General features: G+C 46.9%; 1 protein-coding gene across 2 annotated transcripts in view; it reads right to left on the bottom strand.

Moving 5' to 3' along the window:
• EPHB2 (EPH receptor B2) overlaps positions 1-17,136 on the bottom strand; it is a 99,268-nt gene extending 82,132 nt beyond the window's left edge. The window contains exons 1-2 of one of the 2 annotated variants that reach the window (XM_055001052.1): positions 17,062-17,136; positions 8,801-9,485 (exon numbers count right to left, since the gene is read on the bottom strand). In XM_055001052.1, the coding sequence (XP_054857027.1) occupies positions 8,801-9,485; positions 17,062-17,118 (742 nt within the window). In that variant the 5' untranslated portion in view covers positions 17,119-17,136. The remainder of the gene's footprint in view (positions 1-8,800; positions 9,486-17,061) is intronic. The other variant, XM_055001051.1, reaches the window with a different exon arrangement.
• Positions 17,137-24,030: the final 6,894 nt, after the last annotated feature.

Genomic DNA, 24,030 nt, shown 5'->3' with positions numbered 1-24,030 from the left:
CAGGCCTATGAAAACAGTGGAGGAGCTGGCGAACTATCCTGCTGGTCTCTTACTTGTTTTGTTTCACTCCACTGTCTAATGAGATCTGTTGTGCCTACCCAGAATATGTATTGGCATTTTATTGTTTTATTATTTTAAACTGTCATTTATTGTATTTATTGTATACATATCTTTTGAAAGTGCGGTTTTATGATGTTGTGACCCACCCTGAGCCCACTCACGGGTAGGGCGGGATATAAATCCAACAAACAAACAAATGAATTTTCTGCGGTGTTTTACTGACACACGGTTGTGTGCCTGTGTGTTGGTATAACGCTGCATAAAAAGAATCTCAATACATAACGCATCACTCGTTTACAGCATTATCAACGTATACTCACACATCAGTGTGTGTTCTTTTTTAAATATTTAAGATGTTTTATTGGTTTTAAAGATATTGTATTTTATATTATCATATTCATTGGAATCCACCCTGAGCCTGCTAGTGCGGGGAGGGCGGAATACAAATCGCGTAAAATAAATTAATAAATAAAATAAAATAGTAGCATAAAAAGGGTAAGAGATGCAAAGTAACCGAAAGACGCACTCCATTTAGAAGTTTAAAAACAAGCAACTGTGGAGAATTCCGAATGCATCGTTTCCTCTTTTAAAAGAGCACGGGCCCTACTGATGTTCAAAAAGTCACTAAGGAAATCAGGATACGGAGAATTTTGGAAGCATCCCTACTGATTTTAAATAGGTTTAGCTGCAATGGCTTTGTGCAAAGTACCCTGTAGTTTTCCTATGAATTCTTTACTAGCCATAAAAAGGAATCTCTCTCTCTCTCTCTGCCACATTAAATCCTTTTGTAATCCAAGAAGCAAACCATGGTGTATACAATTCTCCCTTACCCATACAATAGCCTTATAAGATAGTTTAGGCTGAAAACATGACTGGTCAAGGTGATCCAGGAAGCTTCGTGATTGAGTAGGGTTGGCAATCTTCAGGTGGGGCTGGAGACCTCCCAGAGTTACAACAGATCTACTGCCTACAGAGATTAGTTCCCCTGGAGAAAACAGCTGCTTTGGAGGGTGGACTCTACAGCATTATACCCTGCTGAGGTCTCTCACGTCTCCAAACCTCTACCCTCAAATCTCCAGGAATTTCGCCAAGCCGCTTGTGTGTGGATCTGATGCCCAATTTCCCAGACATTAGTCCAATACTATAGCCACCGCACCACACTGTCTCTCAGGTTGAACTTCCTACGATTGCTTGACCTGAGGTCAACAAGCATAGTTCATAGCATTACGGCATAGAAGTCTGGGGCTCACCTGAATACTGCGACAAAGGCCACACAGGGTCATTTCTTGAGAAACATTGCTGGATGTGTTACCGAAAATTCCACACGAAAATTTACGAATGCACAAAGCTGCTTTATAGCAAGCCAGACCATTGTCTGATCTAACCGGCAGCCGCTCTGCAGGGGCTTGGTCTTTCTGAAGAACCCAGTTTCAACTAGAGATGCTGGACGTTGGACCTGGGACCTGCTACATGTGCACCACATGTTCTACTACAAAGCCTTCTGTTACCACTGTCCAACATCATGGGTGACCTTAAACCACTGAACTGTATTGCCAGCCTCCAACATTTTTTAAATGGTCATTACTGAGCCAAAAGTGTACAGAATGAGGCAGCACAGAAAAGAGGTCAACAAACGTCGATTACACAATCTGAAGACCATGGACAGGGTGGAATACACAAGCTACAACTGGAGTCTCTCCCCTGTGCATGTGCTGCAGCTTCTACTCAACTGCCACACATGTAGTACCCAATTTGGATCAGTACTCGGGTATGGATGGAGAAGAGAGTCTCAGCCTTCCCACAGTACCGTTTCCCTGATCTGAAAATAGGCCTGGAGGATGGTGGTGTTTGTCCCACTGGAGAAACTCATACGTAATCCAAGGAACATGTATCCCATTCCACTCTTTGTAGTTGACAAAGGGAGCTCTGACTCTCGAAAGCTCATTCCCTGGAAATCTAGTTGGTCTTTAAGGGGCTACTGGACCTGAATCTTACTCTACTACAGACCAACATGGCTAACCACCTGAAACTATCTTCATGGAAGGCACCTGGAGTGGAAATCCATCTACGTTAGAAAATACTTGGTATCTGACAAAAGGAGCTCTGACTCTTGAAAGTTCATACCCTGGAAATCTAGTCGGTCTTTAAGGTGCTAGTGGACCCAAACCTTGCTCTTCTACTACAGACCAACATGGCTACCCACCTGAAAATATCCCATTTGGTTTCCCCCAACATGCCAGAAAGGTTCCTTCACACAAGCATTTCCCCACCATTGGCTCATCCAGTCCCAACCAGCTATCTCACCTTTGGTACAGTGAGACACAAACCAAGCCAATCCAACCATCCTCCAGCCTAAGGAACCTATTTCCAATTTAAGGGGCTCTTCCTCTGACGAAAGAGCCCCTTAAGTTGGAGGAAGTCTCTCTTGGCTGGCTGGCGGAAGGCTTCCAACTTTGTTCAATGGAAGGGTAGAATCCAGACCATGGTGCATGCTTTTCTCAGTCTCAGAACTTTGGGACACTTTAAAAGACTAAGCAGCTTGCATTCCCGTATAATCTTTTTTTGTGGACTGGAAGCCACTTCAAGAGACGCCCCAAGCGGATCTTCGCTAGGCGATTATGAAGAAAAACATTTGTAAACAGCGGGGTCAAAGGACCACGGAAGGTAGGAAATACAGGCTGAGAGGCAATTATGTAAAATTCAAATGTAATCAAGAAAGATACAGGGACCATTCATGAGTGCAGTAATTGGCAAGTTCTGCTAAGCTAGTTAACACCTGTGATCTAAATTTAAAACCTGAAGCCGAAGAGGCATTGTAGAGCTAAGAGAGGTGCAGAAAATAGAAAGTCGGATGATCAAAAGCCCGGAGTGCCTTTCCTACCAGGAAAGGCTAAACTGTTTCGGGCTTTTTAGTTTAGAAAGATGACTCGGATGGCGGTAGGAACAAAGTTTATAAAATCAGGCGGCAAGAATGGAGAGAAAGCACTTCTTTCTTCGTTTCTCATAACAGAAAGAAGAAGGGGAAAAAACCCTTTGGAGTCCACTATTGAAACTGATTGGATGTAGATTCAGGACAGAGAAGGAAAAGGTCACATCACGGTAATTTGCCGCCACAAGATGCGAGATTCCGTGGAAGGTACAATGGTAAATTGAACATCCACAGATCAGAGACAGTCTGCTTAAGTTTTCTTCCCCTTATTTAGAGCCGCCTTCCTCCCCAATGGGGAATCCAAAGTGTCTTGCATTGTTCTCCCGTCCTCCATTTTATCCTCACAACAACCCTGTGGGGTAGGTTAGGCTGAGAGTTTATGACTCTTCCGAAGTCTCCCAGGAAGCTTCCGTGGCAGAGTGGCGATTCGAAAAGGTCCTAATAGCAGAGAGCGTCTGCCCTTGCGGAGTCGGCAAGGTCGAGACAATTGGGCAGATCATGCTTCATCGCTGTTTTTATCAGGGTACTCGTGTGAAGATTCTATAACCCTTGCTTAGGAGATTTTCTAAACACTTTCCTTTGGATATCACTAAAAAGTTTTTATCTGATGTAATTCCTCAGCTTTCATTGGTTTGTGCCAGATTTTTTTTACTATAGCTTATCGAATTCGCAAGGAATGATTACAGAAGCTATTCGATACATGAAATGGGAGTTCCCCACAGCCTACGTTTTATTTCCTATTCTTGACCCTTGTTTTTAAACTTACAATGTTTTTTATATTCATGTCTCACTATTGTTTTTCTTTGGTAAAATTTGTTTAATTGACATTTGCTGGTTATGAACCATCATAATAATAAATGAAATGAAATGAAACTCAGCTCTCCCAAATACTAGATCAGCCCTCTAACCACTGCACCATGCTGTTTCTCTTAAATTCTGAATACCAGTTGCTAGAAGTGAGGAAAACAGAGAAGGAAGGCCTTGCCCTGTTTCCGGGCTTCATGTTTTGCGTCCTTTTAATGGAGAAAGGCAGAGTAGAAAAGTAAGTAGTGGTAGGAAACAGGATGTCGAATCGACTGATACACATGTTACGAATTCCTTGCATCCCCACGTTTGCCCTGCTGTCAATCAAAGTTCTTGTGCTCGGACCTGCATTCCCAGACACACAAGAGCCCAATTCAGATTGTGTTCGCAGCTCTAAGTAACTGCGGGGGGCGAAGGGACAGGGTTACTGACTTGTTTTCCTGACCTGAAATAGCTCCGTGAAGCCTCTGTTTGCCCTACTGGGCAAACTTATGTTTAGTCTGTCAGTACACAAAAGTTTTCACTGTCTCACAGCAACTCCTCAGGGCTATTTCAGGTTAGGAAAATGGTACAGAGGGAAGGTTTAAAACCCCTCCTCCTCACGCACCATGCTCTCGACCCAATATGGGCCCCCTTGTGCCTGGAAATTGAGCTCCAAGAATGTGATCGACCGAGGGACACCAGGAATTTGTATTGTGTGAACTGGCCCTGAATAGACCTTTGATTTGATCCAACAAGTCTAAGGTTGCCAGGCTGAACCTGGCAACCAGCAGGAGGACTGGGGACATGTGGGGGGCAGCAGCATCGCAAGCTCAATGATGTCACTTTGGGGGAAACCTAGAAGCGATGATGGTATCTCTAGGAATCGCCAGAAACTCTACAGGTTTGCTACAGAGAAAACATATGGTGAAACCATTGAGTTTCCAGCAAGTCCTAGAACTACCACCATCGCTTCTGGGTTTTCCCCGAAGCGATGTCATCATAGCATTTAAAAAAAAATTCCCCAATTTCACTTGAAGCTGCAGCAGGCAACGGAAGCTCAGGGCTCAGTAGATCTCAGATTGGCTCATCTTAAGCTTCAGTAGTGTCATACTATTAAGAAACAACAGTGTCATGCAAGCCAGTTTGGTGTAGTGGTTAAGAGCGGCAGGACTCTAATCTGGAGAACCGGGTTTGATTCCCCACTCCTCCACTTGAAGCCAGCTGGGTGACCTTGGGTCAGTCACAGCTCTCTCAGAGCTCTCTCAGCCCCACCCACCTCACAGGGTGTTTTGCTGTGGGGATAAAAATGGCATACTTTGTAAACTGCTCTGAGTGGGCGTTAAGTTGTCCTGAAGAGCGGTATATAAATCGAATGTTGTTGTTGTTATTAACAGCATCCTGTTAACATTTTCTGATGGTAAACCCCATGGACCATAGGCAGGATAGGAAATCTTTCTCCATTCATTAATCCATTGTAAAGGGGGGAAACTGCCTCTTAAAAAGTCACGGTTGTAAAACAAATACGCACATGCACAACACAAGAGTTTCTCAGTAATACGGACTTGTGATTCCAGCCCCTGCTGGGAAGCCAAACGGTCGTACTGCTCACCAAGACTCACGAGGGCGGAGTGAGTCATGTTTGCTTCTTAACACACCTGACCCAGTCAGTTTAAGAAGAGGCCCAATTTTTACCACGAAGAGTTTTTAAATTAATTAATCTGCAGCATTTATGCCCTGCCTTTCTGCCAGTAATGGCACCCAGTATTGTTAGCAGAGCAATGGAAAGCAAACTCTCCACCTCACACACTGGCTTGTATCCTCCCTCGGGCTGCCAGTCTCCAGGTGAGGCCTGGAGTTCTCATGGAATTCCAACAGATCTCCAGGCCACAGGCATCAGTTTCCCTGAAAGACGCGGCATCTTCAGAGGGTGTCCCTGCTGAACCCCCTCTCCAAACCCCGCCTTCCCCAGGCACTGCCCCAAATCTCCAGGAATTTCCCATGCCAGAGTTCGCAACCCTCATCCTACCACTGGGGTTGCCCGCCTCTAGGTGGGAACTGGACATATCCCAGAATTACAGCTGATCTCCAGACAACAGAGATGAGTTCCCCTGGAGAAAAGGGCTGCTTTGGAGGGCGGACTGTAAGGCATTATATTCAGCTGAGGCCTCGTCCCTCTCCAAACCCCGCCCTCTCTAGGCCCCACCCTACACATCTCCAGGAATTTCCCAACCCAGAGCTGGCAACCCTACCTACCACTGAGTTCCAAAGGCAGAACTCTACTTCTGTCTTCAGGAAGCACACAATGGTTTTCACTGATTCCTCCCAGCTATTGCAGACCACCACCCCAAGCAGGGGGGATGATTCAGTGAAAGGGGCAAGCCGGAAGTTTCACTGTTCTGCAAAACTAATTCCATACGCCGACTGCTGTGGATACAAACCAGTTGCCCAGCTCGTGTGTTAAAGTGAAGAAAGGTACAGCCTATATGTGCATGCAAGACATCGGTTTTTAAGAAAAAGCCAACATGCGCTAACTTTATAAATGAAACCGGGGACCGGGACCGGCATAAACATGGAGTTTAAGTCGCACGTTCAGCTGTACATGTGTTGAATGTCACAAATTACTCATAGATCCAGACAACCTCTACGCAAAAGAATAAATGGACACAAATCTGACATTAGAAATGGAAACGTCCAAAAACCAGTGGGAGAACACTTCAATCTACCAGGACATTCCATCAATGACTTAAAGGTCGCTGTAGTTCAACAGAAACCTTTCAAAAACAAAATCCAACGGGAGGCTGCTGAATTGGAATTCATATGCAAATTTGACTCTGTCAAGCTGGGACTGAATAGGGACTATGAATGGTTATCACATTATCACAGCTAACAGATTTCCTTTACAGAGGCGGGATCTGGGGGAGCCCAGTGGTGACTGGCGTGGGCTTTCGGGGACCACAGTTCTCTTTGTCAGATGCATCTGACGGGGAGAGCTGTGGTTATCGAAGGCTCATACTACATAGGAATTGGATGGTCTAGCTGTTTTACTGTTGCAAACTAACAGGGCAAACTCCCTTGAAGCCTCACCCAAGCCAACTGACCCCAAAAGGACACCAAAAGGAGATGTTTACATTTACTAGCAAAGGAATGTTTTGGTTGCACCCTCCCTCTCTCTCCCCCTAACTGCATCTTCTCTCTCCTCCCCTCCTCTTCTATATTTGACCAGTTCCTGTACTATGCATCTGACGAAGAGAACTTGATTTTCGAAAGCTTGTGCTACAATAAAATTGGTTCGTCTTAAAGGTGCTACTGGACTCTTTTTGATTTTACAAATTACTCAATGTACATATAAAGAAAAATCAAGTATTTATTTATTGGTGTCATTTATAGTCACCTTTCTCACTGTATATAGATTGTATGTCTGCTGTAACTTGTGAAAAGGGAGACTGTGTCACTTCAGCCAATTTTCCCTTCTACCCAGCCCACTTCTAGTATTAGAGCTGAGGGAAGATAAAAATTCCTGAACTGACAGGACATGTGAGAGAAAGCTGCAGGGATTATTCCAAATTTCTTATTCCTTGTCATTTCAGCCCTCAGACCCATGTTTTGGTTTCTGCCTGTGCAAATGAAACACGATTCTTTCTTTTCCCGCCATTTTCTGTTTCTTCATGCTGAATTTTCTCCATTAAAAGATAGGCATCTTTCGATGTTACTTGTTTATCGATTAATCGGTATTACACACCAGTTACGTATTCTGTACATATCAGCTGGCACATAAAAGCCAAACAGGACATGCGCACAAAACAAATGGAGCTATAAAGCCAACATCAAAGAGCAGGGAAGTGAAACCATTGACAAAGATATAAACGAGGGGTTGCATCCAGCCAGACTTTTCTCTCACTCAGGTGCCGAATGTCCCTTCCTTTTTGGTGTTTAAAGGGGACCCCACCTTCCTTTGTCACCAGCAGAAAAACTGTCTGGACTCAACGGGCAATGCATGCTTATCTCTATGAGGAGGCGGAAGGTGCAGTGTGTCTTACTTGTACATAGCTTTCATTGTAAAAATTAACACCCCACAACTGCCACACTTACACCTAATACACAAGCAGGGTAGATAAAGGAACAAACAAAATGCTGCCAGCCTCTTTCCTCAAATAACTCAGGGTCAAATTGGATATTAGAGTATCCATGTATCCAACCCATGGACATCGATGCCATTTTACAGAAGAATTTGGCCATTTAAAAATGCTGTGAGGGCCCAAAATGGCTGAATTCTTCCCCAAAATGGCGTCTGCAGCCTCCAGTTTGCCCTCAGTCAACAGCCATGCAAGAGTTCTCCACTGAGCAGTGCAGAGCAACAGCTTATTTAGACAGGAAACAATCAGTCTGGGCTGTTCCATGCACAGAAAAGACCGAGTCAATGTCTCTTGTTCCCTCAAATGAAACAGACCTCCACCTTGGCACGTACAGAACGGCTCAAGAAAACGAGAGAGCGGATGAGCCTGTTAACCTCGAACCAATAGATGACTCGCTCTTAAGGGAAGCCCCACCCCTGAGGCCTTTAGCCAATCAAAGCACAGCATGAAACAACACGACGAAAGGCATGTTTCATTGTCGGAATCAGAGACCAGGTTGGCATGACACAAGCTGCTACCTCCTTTCAGCCAAGGACCAAGGCCAAACATTGCCTTTCCTGCAATGCAGCCAACAACATCGTTATCCAGCCTTACCCAACAGCCTCCACTAAACAACGTATTGCTTTTTTGACCCAATCCATCCTCCGAATCACCCACGCACGGCATACACAGCTATCTCCTCCTTGCAACTGCTCTGTAAGGTAGGTCACATTGAACGACTAGCCGAAGTTCACCCAGAGTGCTACACGGCTTGGCAGATTGGAACCCACATCTCTCCGTACTAAAATCACACTGGAGCAATCTTGAGCAAGAGCAAGTCTGAGATCTCCCTTGTCCTTCCTCCCAAGCACCCAATACAGAGTCTGAGGAGCGTTTGGCAAAGGTCACCTACCTCTGCATACCGTCCCGTTCTCCACCGATTCATAGCCAGCTTTACACATGCACCGCCCAATGGGCACCAGCCACTCCCCATCCCCATTGCAGTATAACTTGATGGGTACATCCACTTCTTCGGCGTTGGGGACACAAGTGCCCCGGGCAGCCACCAGCGAAGTGCTCTCGGCTCCTGAGAGCGTCTCCTGAAAAATGGCTCCGTTCTGGATGACCCGTGGGCATTTGCGGTAGAAAACACGGACAGCAATCAGAGACATGCAGCCTCCGTAGTCCTGGAAGGCCAGGTAAAAGCCGTTTTTGGAGACGGGACCAAAACTCCGCACCTCGGTGTTAATTTTCATCACCCGGCCCCCGAGGTCCACCTGAGAGAAGCTCTCGTCTGCAGCAATGGTGTCCACTTTCACCCAAGGGTTTTCCATCCAGGTGGGAAATGTCTTGGTAGCAGAGTCAAAATCTGATTCATAATAGTAGAGGTTAAAGGTCTCCTTACAGGAGCCGGGGACATTGGGAATGCTGCTACAGTCCCGTACGGAGAACTTCATTTCCACGTGGATGCGATGGGCCCCCCTTCTCCGGATATACTTGGTCCTCAGCCAGTTGTTCTGGCTAGATTCAAAGACGTTGCATACCTGGTAAGTCCGAATCGTGTTCATGTTCTCATCGTAGCCGCTCACTTCTTCCCACTGCAGAGAGGAGACAAAGAAAAGTCACAGCTCGGCACAACCAACCTTGAGATGGAACGGGAAAAAAGATGGACTACCACGTTACCACCGCTCTGGCCCAAGCATTTGGGTGAGCTGCTACAAGTTAAACTATGCTGCAAGAAATATCTGCCCCGACAGGCTTCGTATTCTCATCTAGGGAAGGGAGATGTTAATAATTGGGGCTCTCGCCACATTAAAACAATCTTAGGCCTAATTTAAACAAAGTGCTTAGAGAGTTTAAAGATGCAAAGAGATTTCCCCAGTGACAACACACAGGCCCGGGGTCTTGTTTAATCTCTGCTGTAAACCATGCAAAGCAGTTAAGTGTTCCTAGTCTGTGTGCCAGATATCCATAGCCCTCACAGATACGTGTGCGTGGTGAGCATGCCAGCCAGCACCATCGGTACTTTGCACAGGCTACAGTGCGCTTCAAACAAGACCCCAAACCCGTGCAAAGTTAGCCCGGGAAGTGTCTTTTGTCTTGCAAAGGTCATGTTTAAATTGGGCTTTAATCGACTTTTAGTATGAATTTTAATCAAAGCATCCCTTAACCAATTTCTTTCACCCAGGAGTACAAACAATAGCCCTGCGGCAAACCTACGTTTTGATTTGAGATGGCGCACATAGCACGCATCGTCTTATTTATTGTCAAAGCTTCTCCCACCCACCTTATCAGCAAAATGCCCTCAAGGAAGCTCCCATACAGGTTTAAACACCCAATCGTTAAAAACACAATAAAATGAAATAAACAGATGCACATTAAAGCTAAAAAGTCCAGCTGATAAAAGATATTAAAATAATAATCTGTGGCCTTCTCTGGCTAACAGGGAGCAATAGAACCAACAGAGTAATAATAAAACAGAACAATCCAAAATGGGAAAGGCCGGGGAGAGGGGGGAGGAAGCAGTGGAAACGAGAGACGCATAACAATTTCTCATCCCTGCTTAAACTGAAAATCCATGTTTTGATTTTGCTTCTCACTGGCAACACTCGAAACGGTGAGTCTTCCGTTTGGAGCCGTTTTGTTTCCTCATGCCAAGTTTCTCTTAAGTTCAGAGTGTGTTTAACATATAACTGATTTAAAAACAGTGTTTGGTGGGCAGGTTTTTATTTATTTACTTCTTCTGCTCTCCACCTTTCTCCTCAATGGGGACCAAAAGTGGCTTTCCCCATTCTTCTGTTTTCACAACAACCCTGCGAAGTAGGTGAGGCTGAGAGGGTGTGACCGGCTCAAGGTCACCCAGGAAAGTTCCATGGCGATGTGGGGATCAGAACCTGAGTTTCCCAGGTCCTAGTCCGATACTCTCACCACTACACCTCACTGCTGACGTTGCAAAGAAGTGTCTAGAACGCAATTTGGAGAGGGCGGAAGGAGCTGGAAGGACAGAGTTATGGTAGAACAAGTGAGACCCACAGTGGTGCCGTGGTTAGAGTGCCAAATTAGGATCTGGGAGACCCAAGTTCAAATCTTCACTCTGCCTCAGGCCAGACACACATTCTTTAAGCCTAACCTACCTCACAGGGTTGCTGTGAGGATAAAATTAAGCAGAAGAAGCTCCTTAGGAGCTTGAGCTCCTTAGAAGAAGGGTGTGATATCTAGACAAAAAACGGGATGATAATAAGAAACATGCCACATGCACAAGGATTTCCTCCCATTCCAGGCCCCACAGAATTCCCACACACACATCTTGGCAGCCTGAAATGCCCGGCTCAGAGGTACTGTTCCCTTTGGGGTCATTTTGGGCTGAGTAGGGACAGGGAGGTGGCAAAGACGTGCTTCATGGGTGGAAATCCTTATACCCACAAAAGCACTCAAGAGAATCTAAGCTATAGCCTTCAACATTTCACAGAAGAAAACAGGGACATTCTTCCATACTTCCATTACCAAGGATATATGCCTGAGTAACCCCCCCTCCCCCAAATAAAGCACCACATTCATTATTACTCAAGGCTGAAAGCTCTTCTCTGCCTGCAATTAATTACTCTACAATTCATTTACTCTGCATTCATTGACTTTGCTAATAGTCTATCCCGCACCCATTTCTGAAGCAGGTGTTGGTAAACTTGCTGTTAACAGTTTTTTAAAAAAATCTTTGCTATTATAATGGAATATTTAAGTTCGCAAGAGATCTGGGTGTGCTGATTGTAGAAGAGCTGTGATTGAAACACATTCATCAAGTTTTGCTTTCTGAAGGGAGAGAGCAGAGAACTGTTGTCCACAAGCCAAAACTCGGTCACTGCTTTAATAGAAAGAAGTATCGGACCACCCCAGAGAGAGTTAGAGGCGTATGTTTACGCAGAAGATTGTAAGAGCAACCCTGCCAGATCAGCTGTAGTCCACCTTGTAGTCCAGCATTCTGTTTCCCATAGTGGACAACCAGATGTCTTCAGAAGCCGTACAAGCAGGGAAAAGACAGGCTAAAGACTTCCCCTATTGTAGCCTCCAGGAAATTCTTTCTCTGGAGATGGGAGGCATCACTTAGCCATCAGGGCATATAGCTCTTTGACGGACCTCTTCTCCCCCACGAGTTCATCCAACCATCTTTTAAAGCTGTCTAACCTAGCCGCTTTCATTTCCTCCCTGTGGCTGTGAGTTCCACAAGTTAACGAAGGCCAACACGTGAAGAACAGTTTCCTTTGCCTGCCCTGGACCTCATCAATTCCAAATTCTAGTATTTCTAGAGGGGGAGAAACAGTTCTTTGCACTTTCTCCACATGCTCCTCCTCAGCCGAGCCTGCCCTTCACCCCTCCTCTCTCTGCGGCTCTTCCCTAGAGACATGGGCTCCCAAATCAAAACCGACCGCTGGATTTCTTTTCCAGCCAAGGCCTAGTGAATCCAGTCAAGTGGCACCTCCCAGGATCTCCTGTATTTCCAGCAGGGTGAGAAAAGACACCCCCCCTTCCTTGCAGCTTAATTAGGAGCCTCTAGCCCCCCCCCTTTTCCCCCCACTGCTAATTAACATGCCGGTCCTGAAAAGGCCAGGCCCCAAACAAAGCTCCTTCACGCAGCTCCCCGTCTTGCTAACCCAGCCGAGGGGGCTCCCTTCTCTGCAACCCGGCATTCAAGACAGGCCAGGCATGGAAAGAGGAGAGTCGACCTGTACAGGGCGCCTTCTATTGAGCATGCCGGCCCACCCTTTCCATGCCAAAGCCGGCTTGCAAGCAAATCCGGCACAAACTCCCCCTCCCTCCGACATTGACAGGCAGGGCACAGCTATTCATAAGTGTTTGGAACTGAGCGGGGAGGGGGGCCCTGCTTCTGGACAGCTCCCCGTGCGTTGCAGAAGCGAGGGGTCCACTGTTCACAAAAGGGGGGAGTCAAACCATGACAGTTAGGGAAAGACAAGCATCATTCCACCAGGGCTGTCCAAGGTTGTGAGAACAAAGGGGTAAGCCGTATTTGTCCACCCTAGCAAAATAAAACAAATGTCCAGTGGCATGGTAAAGACTAGCAACATTTATTTCAATATATGGGGTGTTGTTGTTTTTTTCAATAGTTAGAGATGGTTTGTTCTGATTGTTTATTCTTGACTTAATATTTATTGCGCCGCTCTCTTTCCCACCCTGCTTTTCAGTCAAATCCCAGGTCTTCCGACAAAGGAGCTCGTGGAATTCACTCGTTCGATTTCCATCCCAAGCAACAAAACCAGACCCCTCGCAAACATGGCCTGCATCCTCGGGAGAATCCCAAGAAAGCAGAAATGGAAGCTAATCAAAAGAAAAAGGAATGCTCGCCAAACTGATCAGATGGCGACTGAGCATGCTCCAAGGGGTCACGGAGAACTGAGAGCTCGTGAGAGGTTATTGAAGGCAAATAAGAGGGAAGGGGAAACGGCCAGCTCAGGCCCTAGAGAATCATAGAATCATAGGGCTGGAAGGGACCTCCAGGGTCATCTAGTCCAACCCCCTGCACAATGCGGGAAATTCACAACTACCTCCCTCTCGACCCCCAGTGACGCACTCCTGCTCCATGTCCAGAAGATGGCAAAACTCCACCAGGATCTTGGCCTGGGGGAAATTGCTTCTTGACCCCAAAGTGTTGATCAGCATTACCCTGGGCATGTAAGAAGGGGCCACGAGAACTAAGCACTGATGCAACCCTTCCTGCCCTCCCTCTCATGATCTGCCCAGGTTCACAGAATCAGCATCGCTGTCAGATGGCCATCTAGCTTCTGCTTAAAAACCTCCAAAGAAGGAGAGCCCACCACCTCTCAAGGAAGCTTGTTCCACTCTAACTTCCTGCTCTAACTGTCAGGAAGTTCTTCCTAATGTTTAACTGAAAACTCTTTTGATTTAATTTCAACCCATTGCTCCTGGTCCAACCTTCTAGGGAATCCCAGAGGAGATTCGGGAGAGGGAGGGGGGAGAATTCCAAATTCTCCCCCCTCCCAAGATTCAATCAACGCTCATCCCCACCTTGTCAAAAATGCAATTAAAGATTAATGTACCAAGATCTTCAGGGAGGTGGGGTGTGGCTGCCAACCTCCAGGTGGGGCCTGGAGATCCCCTGGAACTATAATTCCCAAAGATACGGATTCATTTCCCTAGAGAAAAATGGAAGCTTGGGAGGGTGGGTTTGGGCATCACATCCCTGCTGAGCTCCCTTTGCAGGCCCAGGCCCAAATCTCCAAGAATTTTTCAACGTAGAGGCTGATTCCGCACACGTTGGATAATGCACTTTCAATGCACTTTATCAGTCATTTGAGGTGGATTTTTTGTTCCGCACATGAAAAAAATCTGTTCCAAATGATCTATAAAGAGGATTGGAAGTGCATTATCCAACGTGTGCGGAATCAGCAATCTTACAGAGATGGGATTTTTCATCCAAGCTGGAGACAGGGGAGAGTGCAGGCAAATGGCTGCCCTCAAGCTATTCCTCCGGTGTTCTCATCAATGGTCTACACTTTTACTTCCTAAGATGAACTCTGAGTGGCGTCTATCAATCTCCCTGCCTACATTTTATCCCGACAACAACCCTGTTAGTCTGAGAGCACACCACCGGCTCAAGATCACCCACTGAGCTTTGTGATTAAGTGAAGATCTGAACCCAGGTCTTCCTAGTCTTTTGCCAAACTACAGTATCATTCTGCCACCACCTGAATGGTGGCTTGCTGGGACTGGATCCGGGCACCAGGGAGGGTCGGGTGCCTGCGTCCTGCTCTCTACTTGATACCTCCAGCAAATAGCCGGAGTTAGAATTTTCAGAAACCCACATTTCAGTGATGACAATTCTTGAGGCAAGGGACAACATTTAAAAACAGAACAACTACACAAATAGAAACAATCAGCTGGGGATGGGAAGACGGCAAGCCCATGCTAAACACCAGCTACCCCTACAAACAAACAAAAAAACCCAAATTATAGCAGAAAGCACATTTGCTACAAACAATACCCCGTCTAAACAAACAGGTCTTTTGTTATCTACTTAAATGAGCCAAAAATCATGAATCAGGGAAACCAGCTCCACAGCTTGGGGGAAGGGCAAACCCGAAAGAACTCCGTTCTGGGAAGGCCCCAACCTGGACGCAAGGGGAGGCAGGGAAACAGTGAACCACGGATTTTGCAGGATTGCATCTTAAAAAGTACGATTGGGCTGTCCCTTCCCATGCTGTATAAAATTTTTAACTCATTATTTGAATGGAAAGATTTGCATCATATATTCAGATGGGAGCAATGGACTACAACCCAAGAAATATCACGCTCGAAGTTAAGAAAAAATTAAGAGCAAGATTAATTGTAATACAGAGACCTTAAAAACGTTGAGTATAAAATATGAAATAGATGACTGATTAAAGATTATCGATACGGAATTTTAAGGAGAGGGAGAGGAGAAACATTCCATAAGTTAGTTGAGTTGCCACATATTCTGAATATACTTTCCTGTTGTAGTTCAAATTTAGTATTTTGTATAAGTTTCTATGCACTTTCTATTGCGATTTGTATTTTCTTTTCAAATAAAATTCTAATTTTTTTAAAAAAAATCAAACATTTGATCACCTGGGATAGAAAGGGAGACTTATAGAAGAAGGGGTCAGCTCACAGACTGGCTATATGGACAGCAGACAGATATTAACTCGCTCTCAGTTTTGGGAACATTTTCAGGACATATGTCAAAATTTGCCTATGAGACCAGAAGTGCTGTCTTCTAAAGGTGAAGCCGAAGCAAAGCTCCCACTCGCATGTTAGTAAGAGCCCCGTTCAACATAACAGGGCTTACTTTTGAGCAGACCTACCTAGGACAGTTCTCCTAGTTGTTTCCTACAATGATATCGGTGATGTCCCCCCCACACACAATTAAATGCCATATACATATATTTTTAATCTGCCATGAAGTTAATTAATCAACTAATTGCATTCATTAGCGCTGTCAGCCTTATTGGAATTATTCTGTGAGTTTATGGCTTCCCTGAAGGAAAATTACCCAGAACTGTTTTCAGTGGCATTCACAACCAGCAGCCCTCTCCCAACACATGTGCGGTAGGAGACTTGGAAATTGATTCAGGGAGGGGATGGAGGTCTTTTTACAGCGTGTAAAATCTATGCGTCGCTCCCTCCTCTCTTCCCCTGCCAATATCTGTGAAAGGTTGGCACGACACTGAATTGACCAATCAAATATTATTCCCTGGCCGGTCAACTGGCCACTGTTCCATAATGCTAGGAACGCTACACTATGTAAGCAGCTGCTTACATTTTTTAAAAAAATCATTTTGGTGTAATTCATTAATGAAGACAGGAACTGGCATTTTTATTTGCAGCAGGTACAGACACAGCAAAGAAGCTCTGCCCTGCGGATTCGCCAGCTACTAAAATTGTAGACATCTCCAAACAGGAAGAATTGACCTGTTATATAGTAGCCTTTCTTTTTACGGCTTACTGCTACTTTGCTTTATTTCTGTCTTAATTGCTTTCTAGAACTGGTGAGTAAATCCTTCCCACTGATAGCCTTGGATCCCACAGTGAATACCTGCTGAGGAAAGGGATCTCTGTCAGCGGAGTAAGACTTCCATAACGTGCCCCTTCCTCTGCAGCCCAAAATATGGGGAATTGCCCAGGGGCAGTTGGAGGTCTACTATGGTAGGGAGGAACTGATGAAAATTAGCCCTCACCACACCTCAGAGGGTCCTGCCCTGGATAGCTCAGGAGAGCCTGATCTCGTTGGATCTCAGAAGCTAAGCAGGGTTCATCTTGGTCAGTAATCGGATGGGAGACCTCCAACGAAGACCAGGGCTGCAGAGGCAGGCAATGGCAAACCACCTCTGTTAGTCGCTTGCCATGAAAACCCCACCAGGGGTCGCCATAAGCCAGCAATGACTTCAGGCTACTCACCCCACCCCTCAGAGGGTTAAAAGTTATGAATATAGAAAGTATTTGCTTTACTTTGGAGTTATGGGGCCTATGACCTGTCGAGCAGCTTAAGTTCTATCCAAACTCAAATTCTATCCTCAGCACAGTTGAACCATGAAAGATGCTATGAGGACGCCCTCCTGATGCTCCGCGTCCTCTTTACTCCCCCCCCCCACCCATTCCCAGTGCTCTGCCCCACAGGGAACTCACCCCAGATGGCGGGTGCACCGTCCACCCGAGTTCCGCCGTGGCCGTGGTGGAGTCCATCAGTGTTTCTGCAGGAGAAGAGACAAAGCACAAGTCGTCAGAGGTCACCTCCTCACCTCACCCGAGAGCAATCCTCACTTCCCCCAACTCTGTTCTTGTGCACCGAGTTGCAGAAATAAGCAAGGGGCAGCTTCCCGTCACACACTCTGCTTCTGTGCATGTACAGGAAAGAGGCCAGCCGACAGATGGCGAGTCGAGCCATCCTAAAGTCCTCCATCACAACTGCTGCCTGCCCCCACGGCAAGGAGTACACTTAAGGTGAGTAGTTCAGAGTAGGCTCTAGGCTGCCTGCATTGTTCCGGAAAGCGGGCCAGTGAGCGAGGCTGGGCACCCCTTTCTTTGTGCCACATCCTGCCTGCGTATTTATCTGCGGATCCGCATCCAGCATTCCAAATAAATCTGCAGCTGATGGAAAGGCCCTGACGCAACCTTGGCTGCTTTCCCAGGAGAAGCGACGACGCCTGGTTAGTGATGTGGGCCCGTTCTTCCCACACCCAAAGGCCTTTCATTAAAGGTCTGTATGCCAGAGCTGGCCTCGCTCCAGGCCCAAAGAGATGCCAGCATGGATGCTGTCCCACCCCGGCGGGGCCGGCACAGAAATCTCACAGAGAAAGAGCAGCTCTCTGAGGGCCTGGGTGTCAAGGACTCTGGCAAGGCCTTACCTGGCCCAGCATGAGAAAACACAAGAAATCCAGTCAGAACTAAAGATGCAGGCAAGGTTTCCAAGCAGGGGATAGAGAGGAAGCAGAAGAAGATTCTAAAAGATTCCTAATAGATCAATAAAGACCAGATCCTATAACATACCCTACTATCCATTTAAGCTCCTTCAGGCTAGAGTTGCCAGCCTCCAGGTAGTGGCTGGAGATCTCCCGGAATTACAACTGGTCTCCAGGCCACAGAGATCAGTTCACCTGGAGAAAATGGCCACTTTGGGGGGTGAACTCTATGGAATTATGCCATGCCAAGGTCCTTTCCCTCCCCAAACCCCACTTTCTCCAGGTTTCTCCAGGTTTCACCCTCACGATCTCCAGGAATTTCCCAACTTGGAGCTGGCAACCCTACTTCAGGCTGATTCTTCTTCCCTCCCTTTCACTCACAAGTTGAAGATTTTTGCCAGGGGTTGCTTCCTTCCCCTTTGGTGCCACTGCCTCATTAAATGAGCGTCCCCATTGACACAGGTCTAACCCCTCCCAATGAGTTATACTGAGTGGAATTAATTGCCCAGATAATTAAAGCTTTCTCTCTCTCTCTCTTTTTCAGACGTCTCAAATCTCTCAAGTGCAAACGGCAGTCGCTCAGACCGCAAAACCTCCCCGGCACACGACCCGCTGCATCCTGTCACGCCACTGAGTGTCAGGCGCAAGAGAAGGCCACACAGATTGGAGGGTTGTACCAGGCTGGGCTTGAAAGCTGTGGGTGCCACAGTGAGGTGGGCTGGGGTGGGCAGAGCGCTGGGATAGCATTCTGATTCATAGAACAGGCCGGCTAACAACTCAGTATTAATTATTTACTCCCTGCCTTTCTCCCTAATAATAATATAAACATTCAATGTATATACTGCCCTTCAGGACAACTTAATGCCACGCTCAGAGGGGTTTACAAAGTGTGTTATTATTATCCCCACAACAATAATCACCCTGTGAGGTGGGCGGGGCTGAGAGAGCTCTAAGAGAGCTGTGACTGACCCAAGGTCACCCTGCTCGCTTCAAGCAGAGGAGTGGGGAATCAAACCTGGCTCTCCAGATTAGAGTCCTATCGCTCTTAACCATTACACCAAACTGGCTCTCCTCACAAAGAGACTTAGAGCATCATTTTTCACTCCTCCATTTTATCCTTACAACTACCAACTTGTGAGGCAGGTTAGGCCAACTCTGGGCTGCCATCCCCATGGGTGAGCGCTTCCTGCTGCCACTCAGCAGGGGGAAAATGGGTAGGAAGCTCGGGGGATCTAACACACGATCCAACACACTGATGTTACTCCCTATGCACCCAGGAGTGTCAGTGCATCGCTGGGGGGGAGGTGCTGGGGATGCTCTAGCATTTGGGGGAAACTCTATGGTAAACCATAGATTTTTCCTAAATGCTAGTGACCCTGGTGATGTACTGATGTCACTTCCAGGCACACAGGGAGTGGTGTCAGCACGTCACCAGTGACATCAGTGGGTCGCGGGCAACTTCCCCCAACCCAGTACATCTCCCTTATCCCAACCCACTACGTTCTAGGCCATGCCTAGCAATCTTAGGCCAACAGTGAACAACTGACCCAATGAGCTCTCATGACACAGTGCTAGGGTTGCCAGCCTCCAGGTAGTGACTGGAGATATCCTGGAATTACAACTGGTCTCCAGGCCACAGAAATCAGTTCACCTGGAGAAAATGGCTACTTTTGGGAGTGGACTCTATGGAATTATGCCAGGCCAAGGTCCTTTCCCTCCCCAAACCCCCCTTTCTCCAGGTTTCACACCCCAGATCTCCAGGAATTTCCCAACTTGGAGCTGGCAACCCTACACAGTGCTAAGCCAAACCTAGGTCTCCCAGATCCTACTCTGGCATGTCACTACACCATGCTGGTTGTCAGTGTTGCAGTAGTTAGAGAACCAGATTTAGCCCTCAGGGTCACTGTTTCACTTGGTTTGAAGCTTACTGGGTGCTTTTGGGCCAGTCTTTCCCTCTCGGCCTAACCTACCTTACCAGGTTGTTGTGAAGATAAAATGGAGGAGGCCAACTCAGAGGATAGGTGGGCTAAAAACTTAACTAAAAAACAAACCGCAGAGGGGAATTCCACCACCTCCTCTTGCTTCAGCTTGATCATCAAACCCTTCAAGAGGTAAGGACCCCTCAGCGGACCCCTTGTTGATCAACGGACCTGCCGTTCTCTTCATTGGTCAATGAGTTCTCCATCAGAAGGTCTCCTTGATCCTACAAGAAGTCCGGTGGGACACAGCTGTGATCCCAAGGGTTGGACATCCCTCATTTCCTGCCAGAGAGATCCTGTTTCCTGCTCGGTAAAGGTGCTCAGACAGAGTTCCTGCTAGCTCAGCTGACGGGAACTTCATGATGACAAATCAGGACAAGGGAAAGATCCTCCCCCCTCGCCAGCACACGGTGTGCAATGGGCTCAGCACGCATCCCAGATTCCCGTATCTTTGCAGTCAGATTCTAAAGTGGACTCCGACTGCCAGTCCCACCAGAGAAGAGGGCAGGGCAGAGAAATCACCATGGGCTCCTGTCGTGACAAGAACATACACATTTGTGCATGGGTGCAATGAAGCACTTTGTGCACCCCTGTAGAGCTGAATCACGTTTATATATTTACTTATTTATTTCTCTACTTCAGCTCTCCTCCACTTTTCTCCTCAAGTGGGGACCCAAATCAGCTTACTCAGGGGTCATTTCGTAGAAAAAGAGCTGGAGGGACTCATTAGCATAACTCATTAGCATATGCCACACCTCTTGCCATCGCAGGAAGTGTATTGTTAGTATAACTGATTTGCATATGCCACACCCCCTGACATCACCTGTCCTGGCTGCTTTGGACCCAATCCTGGCCATTCAGGGCCGAAATTGGGCCCAAAATGGCAAAAGGGGGCTGAAAATGGCTGGAAAGGGGCTCAAAATGGTCAGGATCGGGCCACTGATGAGCGGGAGAGTGATCCACCACCTGTAAGAAGCCCAATCCGGGCCGTTTCAGACCCAATCCAGGACGAAACGGGCCCAAAATGGCCCGTTTCGAGGGCACCTGATATGTGACCTCTTTAGGGAACTGCCAGAACTGTGTTCCTGTGCGTTCCCCCTTGAAATGAGCCCTGAGCTTACCCCATTCTCCTCTCCTTCATTATATTATCACAACCATCCTGCGAGGTAGGTTAGGCTGTGAGTGTGCGACTGGCCCAAGATTACCTAGAAAGCAAAGCAGGGATTCCAAACTGAGTTTCCTAGATCCTAGCCTGACACTCTCACCATGCTACCACATGCTAACACATCGTTTATCCTTTCCCCATGGAGCTCAGAGCAGTGTACATACACACAGACACACAATTCCATCCTCATAACAGCCCAGCTCGTATCATGGAGTTTTCGATATTTGGGTATCCCCGTTCTTAACTCCACACCGTGACTACTATACCATGCTCGATCTCCTTGTGTGTGCCTTCTTCTGGATGCTACACCACCTTAACATGGGGGCTCCTCTGGTGATGAGAGCAGGTGAGCCAAGATCTACTATCCGTGCCCCTACATTTCCACTTGCGCATGCAACGAGCATCTATGCTGTGAAGAAGGAGCCACAAATTGGAGAAGGGCCCGGAAAGGAAAAGAAGGCTAAGATCTTAAACCAGGGGGACATCAGTAAGCACATGGACGTACAAGCAGAGAGGACGTACAATCAACTGCAGTCCAAATGTCTCCCCTTTGACCAGCTCTTGGGTAACTGTATCCCAAGAGTCCTCCTGGTGGGGCAGACCAAAGGTTCGTCTCGCCCATCAACTCTTTTCCTCCAGAGACCAGCTGAACACTTGCAGGAAGCCAACAAGAGCAGCCCGGATGCAATATTGGTGTTTGGTCCCCACAGCCAACACCAACATGTTTCCTCTCCCTCAACCAGTAAATCCATGCCAGGCAGTCTAATATTAATGTCACACCCAGAGCTCTGCGCCACCTAGACCCAAATCAAGTTCTTCCACTTGAGTAAACAAGGATGACTCTCAAAGAAACAGCCACTAAGGTTGATGTGCAACCCAAAGCTCTGCATGCTCTAACATGCACCGGGCCTATCAAATATTCAGGCAGGAACAGATGGAAGAGATGAGGTCTACTCCACAAGCGTCAATCACCGACTTATTCTTCTTTGCTCGCAACTTCAAAGTGACGTTCCGGCCTTGCTAGCAACTCTAAACAGGGAAGTACTTGCTTGTCTTTCCAGAGGGACAGGGCATACAGTCAGACCGCCAGCTCTCCACTTCTTCACAGGGATCACAGAGCTGCTTCCTAGAAGGAACAACCAGCACCAACTGGACTTCATTTCAAAGATGCCATTTGCTACCGGACGCATCTCTGTCCTGGGACCCCCTAGCTTTCACTCAAGCATTACCTTCTGCTCAGAGCCTGACAAAGGGAACCTTTTGTGCTTTGCTGTTCCTTCATCCATTTCTATGGATGTGAAAGTTGGACAGTGAAGACAGGTGACAGGAAGAAAATTGATTCATTTGCAATGTGGTGCTGGAGGAGAGTTTTGCAGATAACATGGACGGCCAAAAAGACAAATAAGTTGGTACTAGATCAAATCAAGCCCGGATTCTCCCTAGAAGTGAAAATGACAAAACTTTGGTCACATTATGAGAAGACAAGATTCTAAGGAAAGGTCAATAATGCTATGAAAAGTGGAAGGCAATAGGAAAAGGGGAAGACCTAAAATGAGATGGCTGGACTCAATAAAAGAAGCCTCGTCCTCCCATTTGTAGGATCTGAGCAAGAGTGATTCCGCACACGTTGGATAATGCACTTCCAATCCTCTTTATAGATCATTTGGAACGGATTTTTTTGTGTGCGGAACAAAAAATCCACCTCAAACGATTGATAAAGTGCATTGAAAGTGCATTATCCAACGTGTGCGGAGTCTGTTAATGACAGGACATTTTGGAAGTCTTCCCTTCATAGGGTCTCCACAGGTCAGAGGCGACTTGACAGCACATCACACACACACACACACATTCCTTCATCACCTGGCCCAACCCTGATACAACAAGAAGGTAATTCAACTCTCGCACTTCAGAAACACTTTGTACGAGAACCACCACCCTGCAGTTTTCTAAAACAACAGAGGCAACCCCTGTGGCTCAGGGCTCCGAACCAAGGCACAGATTTTCTGGATGAAGCCCGCTCTGCTCTGATTCATGGAAGCCAACAGCAGTGGCAGCCACTAAAGGCGGCGAAGCTGACCTAAATTTCCACCGAATGAGCCCTGACTGACCCGACATCACAGCCAGGAGGCCTCTGACGGATTCCGGCTTCCAGGTCTCCTGTTCCAGCATTAGCTCAGAACAGCTTGCTTCAACGCAAGACCAAGGATGTGCCTGGGAGACATTCCCCGCTTGGGCAAACCTAGAGGACAGGGCAAATCCCCATGTCACAGCTCCTATTTTCCTTTTCTCATGGTCTGGACAAAACATGTATTTTGTAAACAGCTGCAGCAAAACCCAGAACATGAGTATGGAAGGGTCAAAGGAGGACATGAGAGTCAGGGGCCCCAGTACTTGTATAAACCTGCCCTCGGCCTACCTGTCCCTCGAGTTCAACTTACAGCTCTCCAGCACCACAATCTTCACATTCCTTTTTGCCTAAGATCCAGAGGAGTTAGCCGTGTTAGTCTGTAGTAGCAAAATCAAAAAGAGTCCAGTAGCACCTTTAAGACTAACCAATTTTATTATAGCATAAGCTTTCGAGAATCAAGTTCTCTTCGTCAGATGCCTGATCAAAAACTGTTTTTGATCAGGCATCTGACGAAGAGAACTTGATTCTCGAAAGCTTATGCTATAATAAAATTGGTTAGTCTTAAAGGTGCTACTGGACTCTTTTTGCCTAAATAGCCCAAGGGGGTGGCGAAGTGGAGAAAAATCCTGATCTTACCTAAAGCTGTAGAAACACAAATACCCCTGGAGCACCCCTGATTTCCCTCAGGAAAGATCTGGATACCTAGATCTTTCCTCCCTATGGGGCTAAAAAAAACACTTCGGAGAAAGAGGACGGGTTACGCAGCACCTCTGCCTTTCTTCTTCTGGCACTTGGTATCTCAGAGGATTTTTTAAAAAGAACTAAAAAGAAAACCTATGCCTGGCTGCACGCACCGTGCAGTTCACTGAAGTGGCTAACATGTGTACTATTCTACTTGAGACTGCAGATGAGGTTCACATTTCT

The sequence above is a fragment of the Eublepharis macularius genome, chromosome 17, assembly GCF_028583425.1.
Source record: "Eublepharis macularius isolate TG4126 chromosome 17, MPM_Emac_v1.0, whole genome shotgun sequence".
Classification (NCBI taxonomy): domain Eukaryota; kingdom Metazoa; phylum Chordata; class Lepidosauria; order Squamata; family Eublepharidae; genus Eublepharis; species Eublepharis macularius.
The sequence above is the reverse complement of the archived record's forward strand: the minus strand, read 5'-3'. Positions and strand labels throughout refer to the sequence as shown.